At 39.9% G+C, this 13,872-nt stretch overlaps 1 protein-coding gene across 3 annotated transcripts in view; it reads left to right on the forward strand.

The window, feature by feature from the left end:
- Positions 1–13,872, forward strand: part of RIMS2 (regulating synaptic membrane exocytosis 2) — an 899,878-nt gene that overhangs the window by 538,865 nt on the left and 347,141 nt on the right. For all 3 annotated transcript variants that reach the window (XM_090040478.1, XM_090040481.1, XM_090040479.1), the window contains one exon: positions 62–215. In XM_090040478.1, coding sequence (XP_089896604.1) covers positions 62–215 — 154 coding nt within the window. The remainder of the gene's footprint in view (positions 1–61; positions 216–13,872) is intronic.

Raw genomic sequence — 13,872 nt, forward strand, 5'->3', positions numbered from 1 at the left:
TGGAAATGACTATTTTAAAATACGCTTCTACTGTATAATGCTTTTGCATGTTCCTTTGTAGATTCTTATTGAGTTAGAGACAGCATTGCTAGATGATGAACCTCACTGGTACAAACTTCAGACGCATGATGTCTCTTCATTGCCACTTCCACACCCCTCACCATATTTGCCACGCAGACAGCTACATGGGGAGAGCCCCACACGGAGGCTACAAAGTAAGTTGATAATTTTACAAATGTTGCATATATTTTATCTGAATTCTTGTGTACTTCATCCTACTTCTAGGCCAAAGATTTGTAAGAGCAGTACCTGACATTGTATGTGTCTGTTTTCTGTTCTTATGAAGCACATCTTTTGTGATTACCTCTGAGATTCTGACGTGCTCAAAATACTAACAGTGAAAATAAAAAGTATTATCATATTTGCTTCTGTATTAAAATGCATTAAAATAAACATTCCAACCTGGAATTTAGTCAGTGGGCAATGGTATAAGTTTGTGTCAGCTTACAGTGTGGTCCCTCTTTTATGTTTGTTATTTGCTTGCACAATCCAAAGAGAAAGTAGTTACTTCAGCCTATTTTTTTAAAGGAAAACTATTGACTAATAATGAATTTAATACAGTGGCTTGTTACTGTCTTTTGATGCTGCTATAACAGAGAGACAGATTCTTGCCATAATAGAAAGAAAGACAGCTTTACATTTGCTTAAATTTGTGAGAAGTCAGCATTGTCAAACAATGTGCCAGGGCAACATGAACATTTTGTAAACAGAAGTTAGATTTGTAGTAATATTTTGCACCTTTCAGTGTAAGTGATTCGTGGTAGAGTAAGTAATAGAAATATTTAAATGGAATATTCATTGTGTTGGTAGAATTGGATGTTTAAGACAGAATATGTGATAGTTATAAATTAATCATATTTTACCATCACTTTCTTTGTTTCTACTGCTTAAATTACCCACTAACATTAGGAATTGAAAGCTGTGCTACAATGATGTAACCTTAAAGATGTCTATAGACATTGTGAAAATCTTTATAATTCCTACATGTTATTTTATAAAACATTAGAAATCAATTTCTAAGATTTTTTGCATTCCTTTCTCTATCTCACTGAATGAGCATTTGGTATAATACAAATAATTATACTATATGTAATAAATGGACTACATGTCTATGTGTGCATGTGCATAGATGCACACAAATGCACAAAATGGGCAGAGAATTCTTTAAAATGTTGGGGCATGGGGGATCAGTTAACTTCTAGTTATTATAAATTCTACATGGGTTCTCTAATAATAAATTTACACAGGTAAGTGTTTGTAATAGTTGTCTGATTTTGGGTTACTACACTTAAATGTGAGAGGAAGTAGAATGCTCCATATCATAATATTTTGAAATTAATTAAATGAGTCATGTTTATGATTTATAACCTTGTAGCAGTGCTTTATCGATACTTCTTTCTTTCTAAAAGAGTTTTCTTTCTAAAAGATGAGGGTCTGTCTTTCAATCCAGCATTTTTCAATGCCCTGGATCCTGCTTGGGATAAATTCTTATGGTATTTAAGTTCTTTCCTTCTTTGCTTTATGCTATTAACTTTTGTGAAATGTTTTAATAAAATAATCATGGATAGTGTGGTAGAGCAGCTTTACTTTTTAGGGTCCATTTGTTTTTAGCATTAGTTAATTATTTCCAGTTTTCACAAAATAATAAATCCCTACAAGGAACCCCACTGGCTTTTAGTATTTCCCATCTGTTCAATCAAGTGTTGGCCATTAGTGATGAATAGCACAACTGGTTGCTTTGTTTTGGGGAAGATTATAGTGATGCTAGATTCAGGATTTATTCAAAGATTTTGCCTCAAATGTTGAGACCCCAAAGGAATAGCTTGCTTTTTCCTGGAGTCATTTGAACAGTCTTGTAACTTTGAAAACAGTCATGGAAGGTCTTATCAAACACTGTACACTTAAATATTTGCTCTGCTGAGATATATGGACTTTGTGCAAAAATTAAACTTATTCTGATTAGCCCCAAAGTAGTACATAAACATTGTAAAGGTATGTACAGATGTTGCATTTTAAAGGTACGTACAGGTGTACAGATGTTAAAATGCATCCTTTGAAGCCCTTCAAAGGGAGAGCCATACAGATGTACATACTCTTTGAAGCACTGAAAAAAATGGCTGCAGTGCTCCAAAATATGACTTGTTAGAATGTGATACTATTTCAAAGTGCTTTGTTTCTTTATATGTCTGTATGCTTACGGGAGATTCCTGAGTCCTCCAGAATCCCAAAGTGCCTTTCTACCACTCCTCCCCAAACTGTCAGTGGGATCTGTCCTACTGCTTCACCTCTGTTCTCCCAGAGGCCCCCTGGTCCCTCTTTCTTTCCTTCCCTTGTTGCCAGAATTGGTGACTCCCTGTACTCCTCCCCCCCAACACTGGGAGATCCCTGTGCCTCCTCCCACTGAAGCCAGGATTGTGGCTTTCTAGCTCCCCGTCCCTGCCTGCCTGTCGGCTTCTGGTCTCTTGGTTCTGGCAGGGTGGCACAGGGTGTCCAGTCTCCTGCTTCCAGCAGGAGAGCAGAGGCAGAAGGTCAGGAAAACACTCACTGACATGGGCTCTGTTCACCACACTGCAGCCCCATGGAAGTAGAGCAGTGCAGCCCCAGGAGAAAGGGCTGCAGAGCAGCACTGGCAGTTCCCTCCACTCCCCCTACTCTATGGGGGAAGGTGGGAACAGACAGAGGCACAAGTCACTGCAATCCTGTTTCTCCCCTAGCCGGAGAGCATCCTGCCATATGCAACTGCAGTTATTTTGAAGTGCTTCAGGCAGGGGGTGCAACAAGGACTGTCTGTCTCTCTATTGCCTGAAATGGGACATTTTTAAAATGTTTCCAAACTTCTTACCCTTAGAAATATCCAAAATGTTATGTCTGTGCACATACAAAATGTTCCAGAAGCTCTGAAACACCAAAGACAAGAAGAAGTTTTCTGTGTTCCTGGTAAATGATGGAACTCTCTCAGTTTTCCCTGTGGTATAAGGATTTGCACAGTTTTGGAATGATACACACCCAAACTTAGCTGAAGAGCCTACTCAGAAGTATTTCGAACCCAAACATAATCCCTCCCATAGCCCACAGTTTCACCTCAGGGTTGTAGGACTGTACATATTTCACAAAAGTTTTCAAGTTATGTAAGTTCTTCCCAATTTAAATAGGAAAAGATTTTGAAAGACAATATATTTTGAAAATGATACCCTAGATTTGGTTCTGGGGAAACCTTCAAACTGATTTTTAGTAGCTACTGTAGTACTAAAGCTAGATAGGTAAGAAACTCCATTGATCAGTAACAAATCTTACAACTAATACACGAATTAGCAGTTTGATAAAAAGCTTCCTTGAACTGTAAAATACTTGTGTTATATTCATTTGCCATAGCCCTGAACTGAAAGTTACAAGTATCTTGTGGAGGAATGCGAGTGGCCATAGCAGCAATGAGGAGACAGAATGCACAAATCTGTATAGAATACTAACAGCATTACACGGGTGAAGATAAATGTGGTGTATGTCCTTTTTGTTGGATTTCAACAGAAGATTAAATTAAACAAAAAAAAAAAATCACTCTCTCTTGTTCTTTATGAAGGTCCTCCATTAGATACATCCATCATTACAAAGTCTTCTAGGTAACTGAATATTAATATAGATCTCAGATTATAACACTTTATCATGAGCAAACAAATACTTGTAAGATTACGTTTTTTACTTTGAAGATATTATTGCTGTTGTCAGTTAATTCATATTGTACAGAAGTTGAGTTCCAATTTTTTTGAAGTCTGAGTGGATAGATCATTTAAAGGTCCCCTGTTTTATTCTGGAGTAAACCCTTAGAAAGTAGGTCTATCTTGTTTCTTTCCTGTGGTCGCAATATATGCAATAGGATATGTACAATAGTGTGCAATAAGAAGTGCCTCACTTCCTGCATATAAAAATAGCTACTATGAAAAATAAATTGTTTCTTGTTTTAAAAGATATAGGCATATTCTTTTTTTTGAGCAATCTTTATTTTTCGAAGGAAAAGATATTATGAAATATAAGGCTGTTTGTTTTTTCCTTAAACAGACAAATCTGGGCTTTATTGTCTCCAGGAGTGTAGGTCTACCTATAAATAAGTACCATAAAAGAACAATAAAACCCCCCTTAATTTTTGTTCTCTGAAGACAGTATAATAGGACCGCCTACACTTACTGCTTGCCTTTCTTGATGGAATTGGAGATGTTTAATTTGACTTAAGGTACTTTCTAGTTTCTTTTTCACTTCAGTGAATTTTAGCGCTCATGAAAAGTGCCAGAATGACAGCCCTGAAGAATGCAATCTTGTATTTATGGACAGCCAATGGTGTGTAATGCAAGCTTCCCACAGTGTCCCATATGCTGTTTTTCAGAGACCAATTCTAATAGAGAGACCTTCCACATCAAATTTCCCCTCCTCAGTGTGAAAAAACATGTTATATTGTAGATACATCCACTAGAAAGTGGTCTAAACCTTTAGTCTGTTTTCATTCATGTCACTGAATGCAAAATAGATGGTGACCAGATGGAGTTGTCTTCTAATTGTGCTGAATTTAAACTGGTGCAGAACCCCAGGAATATCAATTAATCTCCTTTGAAAAAACAACAACAAAAAACCTATTACCTCAGTAACCACCTGAAACTCTCCACCCCGTCTCATCAGTCCTCACTGCTGGTTCAGTGAAACAAGTGTGTCTAGTGCTTTTCACTTCTCCACCTCCTCTTCTCCAATCTCTTCCTTGTCCTGATCAATGTAGTATTTTAGTTCATGCATTCCTCAGCTTCAGGCACTCTTTCAGTCAAAGCCAACCTCTTAAAAACCCAGAGGCTTCTTACTTTCCATACACTGGTTGTAACACTTGCTAACACTACTCTTAATATTGTTTCCTCAGATCCCTTTGGTATGAGCCTATACAACACCATCTCTTGTGTTAAGGACTGACTTATTTTCATAACACTTTCAACAAATGATGTACACTTTCCCACACAACCTTTGCATATGTATACTCCCAAAAAATGTCCCACCATTTCTTCATCTCTGCATCTCTCCATTGGACACTTTACTGTTCTTGCTAAGTTCCATTTATGTTGTATCTCCCTCACCAACAAGATATTTCATTATGATCAGCCACACTAGATCAGCATGTTCTCCTTCATGTCATTCATCAGCCACCTTCTTCCACACCTTTTTCACTTGTCCTTTCACTACCCTAAGGTACCCCACTGATGCCATCCTCTCTCTCTCTCTCTCTCTCTGTCTTACCCTTTTTTGTCAGCCACTTGCAATCTTTCAGGACCTCCAGTGCCACCTCTCCTATTTTGTGCATCCTTATAAAACTTGCCATTCTTATGTAATGAACAGCATGGTGCAACACCCATGGCTTCTTCCAAGAGCCCCCATATATTCCTCATCTTAAGAACGTACCAGCCAAAAATTGGCTAAAGCATACGACTCTCCCTTCCCATTTCACTGCTAGTTTACACACTGCACTTATTCAGTTTGTGTAAATGAACCACCCTATGTCCAGCTTCCTTTCTCCTCTCACCTCTCTTGCTCTTGTAGTTCCATTCCAGCTAGCCTTTTTCTTTTCACTTTCCAAAAGAACATACACATTTCCCTTTGTACTTTCACTAACTACAGCCACGATGGGGGAAACACAGTTCTGATGTACAAAATGATCACCAGTAACAGTGCCTTAACTGTTACCACTTTTCCAGCAAAGAACAGTGTCCTCCCTGTGCACACCCATAATACTTGTCATACCCTCACTGTCACCTTTTCTCACACTTTATTTCCTTTCCCTTCTACCTTGATTGGGATTCCCTAAAACTGACTTCTTCCTCTACTACTTGTATTCCAAGCTTCTTTAGGTCCCTCCAGTTTCCCACTCCCATTATAGTGTTTTTGTTTTGTTTATCTCCAGTCACTTCACCATACTCTGTTGTATGTTTCAGTATCCTTTCATTTGATAATTTGTCTCTAACCACTACCTTGATGTCATCTATATAGACTGTACACATGACCTCTGCCCTTCCCAGTATTATTACCCCGCTTATGACTCTATCTTTCTTTATTCTTTGCACCAGTGGCTCTGTTGCACATGGGAACAATATTGGTCACAGTGGACACCCTTGTCTTACCCCTGTTTGGATTTTAAAGGTTCTGCTCAGATGTCCATTTATTAGCAATTGGCTTTCTGCCTCGCTATATAGCAGTCTTATTCATCCTATCAGTTTGTCTGAGAAACCCATTTTTGTTAACACTTCAAATATAAAATCACTCTATCATATGCTTTCTCCAAATCCAAATTTGCTACTGCCATATTTGATTTCCTCTCCTGAATGTGTGTCAGTGTATCCCTTATCAGCCTAATCAACTCAGAATTCCTCCTGCCTGGGACTGCACAGGTTTGCTCTTCATGTATTACTTTTTTCAGGTTCTTCTGTATTCTCAAAGCCACAGTCTTTGCTAACAAGTTGTAATCTGTATTTAGCAGGGTAATCAGTCTCCAGTTCTTCAGAAGCTTTGTCTCCCCTTTCTTGAATAATAAAATTGCTGTTCCACTTGTAAAGTCCTTCTTGCTTCTCCCTTTTCCTCTATTTATTCGAAAACCTCTACTATATCTGTCCCTACCCATGGCCAGAACTTTTTGTACAATTCCATGGGTAGACCATCTACTCCTGGAAATTTTCCTCTTTTTCAAGGTTTTAAGCACTCCTCCACTTCCTTTAAACTTATCTTTTCTACTATCTTCTGTATCTCCTCTTCCTCTACTTTTTCTTCAGTCTCTTACAAAAAATTCTACATTTTCTTTCTCTTTATTTCCTTCTCCTGCTATGGTTCTTCATAGACTCTCCTTTTTATTTCCAGCACCTCCTCCTGCATTTCTGCTCAAGCCCCAACTTCTGTCTGTACTGCTTTTCATAGATTTCATAGACATTAGGGCTGGAAGGGACCTTGGGAGATCATCAAGTCCAGCCCCCTGCCCAAAGGGCAGGAAGTCAGCTGGGGTCATAGGATCCCAGCAAGATAAGCATCCAATTTACTCTTGAAGGTGTTCAATGTAGGTGCTTGAACCACCTCCGCTGGCAGACTGTTCCAGACCTTGGGGGCTCGGACAGTAAAGAAATTCTTCCTTATGTCCAGCCTGAAACGGTCTTGGAGGAGTTTGTGACTGTTCGACCTCATCATCCCTTGGATATATAAAATAGCTAATTTTGTTCCCCTGGCTGGCAGTATCATTCACTGTAGTTTGTCATTGACAATATCTTCCACATGCTTCACTTTCAACCCTGGATTGTTGAAAAGTACTGCTACACCTGCTGCTTTGTTAGCATTTGTCCCTGACCACCAAGACAGTCCCTATTTCCACCTTTAATCAAAGGTTTATACTGCTTCACCCCAAATATAGCACAATCTTGTAGGCGGATTATGTCTGCCCTTATCTGTTTTAAAATTGATTCAATCTTTTGCCATCTTTTCTTTGTTAAGAAGACTCCTGGCACTAATCAATGCTATTATCAATGCTTTTGTGCTTGCTTTAACTGAGTGTGTCTGTCCTTTTAAGGTTCATCAGTACTGCTGCTCACTGTAGTTGACTCCACCCCCTCCCCCACTTGCATGCCAGCTGCATTAGCAAGCTGATTGATTGCTTTTGTACTCAGGAAGCTTTCCACTTTTTGGCCTTCCCACCATTTCCTGCCTCCTGCTCTCCACTCCAAGCTGGAGCTCAGGGGAGTTAATGGTGGGAAGCTGCTCTCCAGTTCTGACTCTGACTCTTCTCCCTCTTTTTTTTCTGAATTTTCTTCCCCCCCCCCCCGACTTCCAGGCTCTTTTACTTGCCCCACCTCCATTTCTTCTGCTTGTTTGGTTTCTTCTTTCTTGCCCTCTCCCACCTCCATGTCTAGGCTTTCTGCTGTTCCCTCTTTCCCTTCTTTTCCTGTTTTTTCTTATGCCACCTAAATTGCATAAGTCTCTCTCCCCCCTTCTCCGTTCTTCTCTCCTGCAGGATCTCTTCTACCATTTTTACCTTGCTCTCACCCTCTTTTGTCCCTTGCTGCCTCTTTCTGATTCATGCTGTTCCTCAGAGGTCTGATCTTACTTGCATAGGCATTGGAACATCTGTGCTGTAAGTAGGGAGCTTCTCAAATCGAGGAGGCAGCTGGCCAATTTTGTGGGCAGATTGTGGGTCCAGCTGCCATTCCTGTGGGCTTATCATAGTGGGGCTCTCCCATGCCTCTGATTGGCCAAGGGGCCCCGGTGGCCTCACCCCTTGCCATTGATTGATGGCTGTCCCTGAGGGAGCTGTCTGTCATGCAGCCCCATTTTTCACCACTGATTGGAGGACAGGGGTGGGGCTACATGACAGGCAGCTGTCTCAGCCAGTCAGTGGTAAGGAGTGGGGGCAGCAGCCATCTTGGGTTCCCCTTTCAACTGGCACCCCACTTCTCCTTTTCCCCCTGGTGGGCTGCATGACCAAGCTGCAGCAGCCACGAGGACTGCTGGCTTCCTCTGGGGGGGCCAGCATTTTATTTTCACTGGCTGCATCTACACGAGTGGCAGACTGAGCAGTTGTTACTGCATGGTCATTTAGTACTTGCATAACAAAGTACTTTGCAGTAACCAGCATTAAGGAGGTCCCCACACACTTTTTCCCTTACACTACTGCTCATTACTACTGTGCAGTAGCATCACATCACAGTTGGTGCACACCAGTGCTACTGCAGTAGCATCTCATTTAGATACTGCCAGTAAGGATTTTTCCCCCCAAATTTTGCAGGCATTGACCGATTTCACATAAAATCATGATTTGAATAGGTTTCTAGATATAAGTGATATCCCTCCCTCACCACCCCCCCCACCTAGTGCATTTTAGGAACTCATAGCACTCTGCTGCTCTATGCCCCTTCTCTTTACACCTGAAACACACTGCATGGGGGCAGTGTGCAGACAGGTGTCCCTCCTTTCTGCACTTGCCGTACTGTTTCAGGTGCCTATCATACATTATAAACCTCTGGTGTTACCCCAGCAGGATCACAGATGAGAGGTGCTGCATTCCACCTGGGCTCCACTCATTCATTTTTTTACACTAATCATACCTGCCATGCCCCCATTCTGATACTATATTTATCCCATGCTTTCTCTACCCATATTACTCTTTGAACATACGATTTCATCCACCTTTCTATGTCTTCTGCCTATAATAAATCTATATACAATCACCCTCACCACTGACATTTCTCCTGCTATGGATTCTAGATTTTTTAATTCTTTCCTACTTTCCTTTGCATTTCTCTTCCAGAAATTTTCATACTTTTCTTCATTCCAGTAGGTGAATTCCCAGGTCTTTTAGTTTTGGAATGTGATCAAGCCGGTTAGGTGCTCTGCCTACACCTGCAATATCTCAAACAGTACCTTTTCAAAAACTCACAGAATCATAGTAAACTAGAGTTGGAAGTGACTTCAGGAGGTCATCTAGTTTTGCTCAAAGCAGCACCATCCCCAACTAGATCATCCCAGACAAAGCTTTGTTTATGTGGGTGTTATAAACCTTCAAGGATGGAGAGTCCACAACCTTTCTGGGTAAACTGTTCCAGTGTTTTACTACCCTCCTGGTGAGAAGCTTTTCCTAATATCTAACCTAAATTTCTCATGCTGCAACTTGAGACCTTTTTTCCTTATTCTGTCATCTGCCACCACTGAGAACAGTCATATCTGTTCATCATTTTTCCCATCCCTGTCCCATCTTTGACTAATATTGCCTTTTTCCACAGTTTCTGATCCTCTCTGCCACCTCTTATTTCATTTTTCATGTCTGCCTGCTATGCCACTCCCAGTGGGCCAGCGTGTCGTCATGCCTCTGTTGTTCTCTGCTTCTTGCCTGACATCCCTTCTCCTGATGCTTCTGGTCTGTCTTCTGCTCTCCTCTGCTCCTGTCTTCCCTCTCTCATCATCACCCCTGTTGTTGCTCTGGTTATCACTGCTTTCACTTTTGCTCAGGCCTTCCCTTTCACTGACTTCTTTCCCCACTTCTCCACCTGTGTCCGTTCTCTATCTGTTTCTGGCAGTTCATTCCCACTCTTCATTCTTCTCATGGTTACTTGCTACCACTGCCATTTTTTGTCAGCTTCAGTTCTCCCTCCTCCACTCCTTACATTCCAAATGCTCTGTAGTGTCAATCCATTTATCTATCTTTAAGATGTAGATCAAGCTTTCAGTGCTGATGGTAACCTACTACAAGGACAGGTTGGTACAGCCCATCTGAATAAGAGAAATGGTAGTGCCTGTTTAGTACAATCCCTCTCACCACTGACTCCAGTCATGGTGAGCCATGACATTGCATACATTTTTACTTCTACAGCTGAGCTATACCTTTCTTTCCAGTGTCTAATGATTCTTGTTTCTTCCCAGCCTTGAATGTCTGGCAAATATCACAAAATGGGACCCCAAACAGTTCATCCAGAATCCCTCCATCTCCCCTTCTCTTAGCCTGTTGCATATATTTAACCTGCCATAAGGTAAAGCCAGACCAAGTTGTCCTGGGCCTCATCTGAATATAAATTTTGCTAAGAATGAACTAAATGTATTGGTACTACATGCCAATTACTACAGGTCTAATTTTTCAAATTTGCTTCTCACTTCTATGTGTTCAGGAAGAGCAGGGTCTGACAGTGAGGGAAGGAGCTGCCAAGGGCAAAAGTTGGGGGGAGGCAGAGAGCAAAGGATTACTTGACTCCATCGATTTTTTTCGCTGCTGTAGCAGGGGGAAGGGGTCCAAATTTGAGGCAGACCTCCAACAATTAGATTTTATACCTGGAAAATTGTAATGTATTTATAAATTTTCCTTATATAGAATCTAATTATTGGGAAATTGTCTTATAAGCAGGCTTGTCTTCTATTCAAGTAAATGCAGTAAGAATTTGAATGTGATATTATTGTTATTCTTGCAACTAGGATAGCTTATGATGTAAATAAAGTAAAAAAAAGTAGCAGTTATTGTCTGGTTTTGCAAATTAAGCAGCTAAGATCAGTGGTAGTGAAGCAAATTACTTGTGTCTAATCTTGGGATGCTGTAAAGACAGTTTTCGGTATTACTCGTAGAAAAATTAGGGTTGGAAAGGACCTCAGAAAGCAGCTAGTTCAACCCCCAGTTGTAGGCTTACAAATATGAATCCGAATTCTGTATACCTATCTGTGGGTGTGTATAGTATTTATCATATTGAAATTTAAGATATTTTGGTATGTTTTACAGTTAGTTGCAGATTGTAGAAGTGTAAGGCAGAATTGTCATACTTTCTTCATCCAAATGGCAGTTTTCTAGTTGCAGGTGGTGTTTTTGACCCTATATTGAGCATTTGCCATTGACTGTGTGCTGGCTAGAGAAGTACATGGCTATGTGTGTATTCCTGTAGTGTCTAAGTCATGAAAAAGTAGCTGGCCATAAATCCATGACTAAATGTGCGTTAGATTCCAGAAGACCCTCCCGAAATTTAGCCCCAGTAACTGAGGGTTTGGGACACTCAGTTAATGAGGCAGGAACCAGGAGATTCAGGTTAAGGCCTTCCTTACCCAGAAGGGGTTTGAATATACATCTCTGTGACTTCCCATCACAGTTCTTAAGCTGCTACAGCATAGGTTGAGCACTATCCAGATCCTTGTCCAGCACTCTTTTTGAAGTTGCTTCCTGCTCCCAGGCTGGCCAGGGAGGCAGATATGTGGGGCCAAGATAAGGAAAACAAGCCAGAGGGTATGTTCTTCATTGGGATGGTTGCTGCTTGGGACAAAAGGAGGCTTTGGGTACTGGAGCACTGGAGAAGGGTTTGCATCCACAGTGCAGAGGTAGGAGCAAAAATGTCCAAATACGTAGCTCAAAAACTCATTTAGGTGCCCAATGAAAGTAGAATTCCACTTGTAATGTTTTATATTTGACCCATATAAGTTAGTACTGATTATTAGATGGAGTATGTAATGTTATTACCTATTTTGTGGAAAAGTGATTTTTAAAAAAAGTTGTATTAGTTCTACTTCTGTTTTAGAACCATATTTCCCTTGTTTATTAATATTTATTTTTAAATATATTCAAAATATTTATTTATTGTAAAGACAGCTGACTCCTGGTTTCAAAGTAATTTATTTTAGCTTTAAAACTCCAGTTTGCTCTGAGTTATAGATCCACTAACCACAGGATGGATGGATAGCAGTGATAAGGGTAAAATATCATTAAAGTAAAAAATGTATACAACCAATAAAACAAGATTTTTCAGTCCCTGTGGATTTCTAGTACTGAAAACCTGAAGACTTCTGGAGGATGCACAATATGGTTGAGATACTGCAAAAAAAAAGTTTTATATGGTGAGCACAGTGACTAGGGGAAAATGTCTACATGTCAGATAAACTCACCTTTGAAGAAATATTTAGAAGTTTTCAGAAATAGCAATGTTTGGAAATCAACTCCTTGAAGTCCAGAAAGTGGACTAAACTGTCATCCCCCAAAACAGTTGAAAATGAATACAACTGCCAAATGAGTTTTCAGTATTTAAAACATCAAATTAGGGTCTTCAAAATGCCTTGGAAAAATTAAATTATCAATTAGATTTCCTTGATGGAGAATTTCATGTTGTACATCCTTAGAATTGCTGTGCTGGACGTGAGTTACCAAGCTGTATGATTCCAAAATGTTATACAAATTAAAACCCCAGCAAGGAATCATAGTCGTAAGTGTTTCAGATCAAGGGGACAAGGATTGAGTACTGCCAAATGTTATAGAAGACATCTGAATATGGAATATACTTTTTCAAAATCTGACCTGCTTAATCTGAATGACAAGGAGGAGTTTAAGAAAACATAAGACACTTTCTTTTTATACTTCACCTCCCTCTGTAAGACATGCTCCTTGTTTTTGGGAAAGCAAAAGGCATAGAGTAGGGACTGAGTCAACTGATTCAACCCTTTCCTGCTCTGCCAGAAGCTGAAATGTAGCTGCTGCTGAAAACTAGTCTGCACAGGCAGATCTGCAAATTTGAAAAACCTAAAAAAAGTCTGTATGGCTATGAAATGGGAGACAAGAAACCAGGAGTAGCTACCAGACCACAAAATTGCTGAACGAAAGGTTAGTTTGATTCATGGAACATCTAGACCATTAAAAAGAAGTGATGGTTGATGACACACCTGGAGTAGAAATCACTGAGCCATTAAGTCAGTCGACTCCCTCAGCTTCCTGAGCACAAATACCACTGCTGCTTCTGGGCTGTTAGTTTTAAATTTTGGATGGAACAGAATTCAAAACAGAGTGCTTCCATTTTGGGCAGAAAATCAGCTTTGCTACTTAAGGCATTCATCCAAGCTTGGGATGGCTCATTTTTGAGGAAAGATACATGTGGTGTGTGAGTAAATATGGCATTTAGTTTTGCCTGTGTCTGCTTTTTTCTCAGTCCTGATGAAGGCCACTATATGCCTAAAAGCTTATGCAGAATCTCTCACAGTGATACACTGGGTCCAATAAAAGATCTCACAAAAATCTCTTGCCCTGGCTAAAGCACTGAAACACTTTTAAAATATTATAATATGGAGCATTTTATGTAAAGAAGCACAGACCCAAAGTGGATTTTCTAGAAGCAATAGTTAACTAATTAATAAGAAAAACATTTTTTTGTCTTTCATGCTTTTTGCATAATATTTCTCTTTTTTTTATGGAACACAATCCTTGGGCATGTTAACTTGGTTTGCATGTATGAATGTTTTGGTCATGGGATATGTATATCAATATCAGAATTACACTTTTATTGTACATGGATCTTTTAACAAAATACT

This window comes from Crocodylus siamensis, chromosome 3, assembly GCF_052110815.1.
Source record: "Crocodylus siamensis isolate JL-2025a chromosome 3, ASM5211081v1, whole genome shotgun sequence".
NCBI lineage: Eukaryota > Metazoa > Chordata > Crocodylia > Crocodylidae > Crocodylus > Crocodylus siamensis.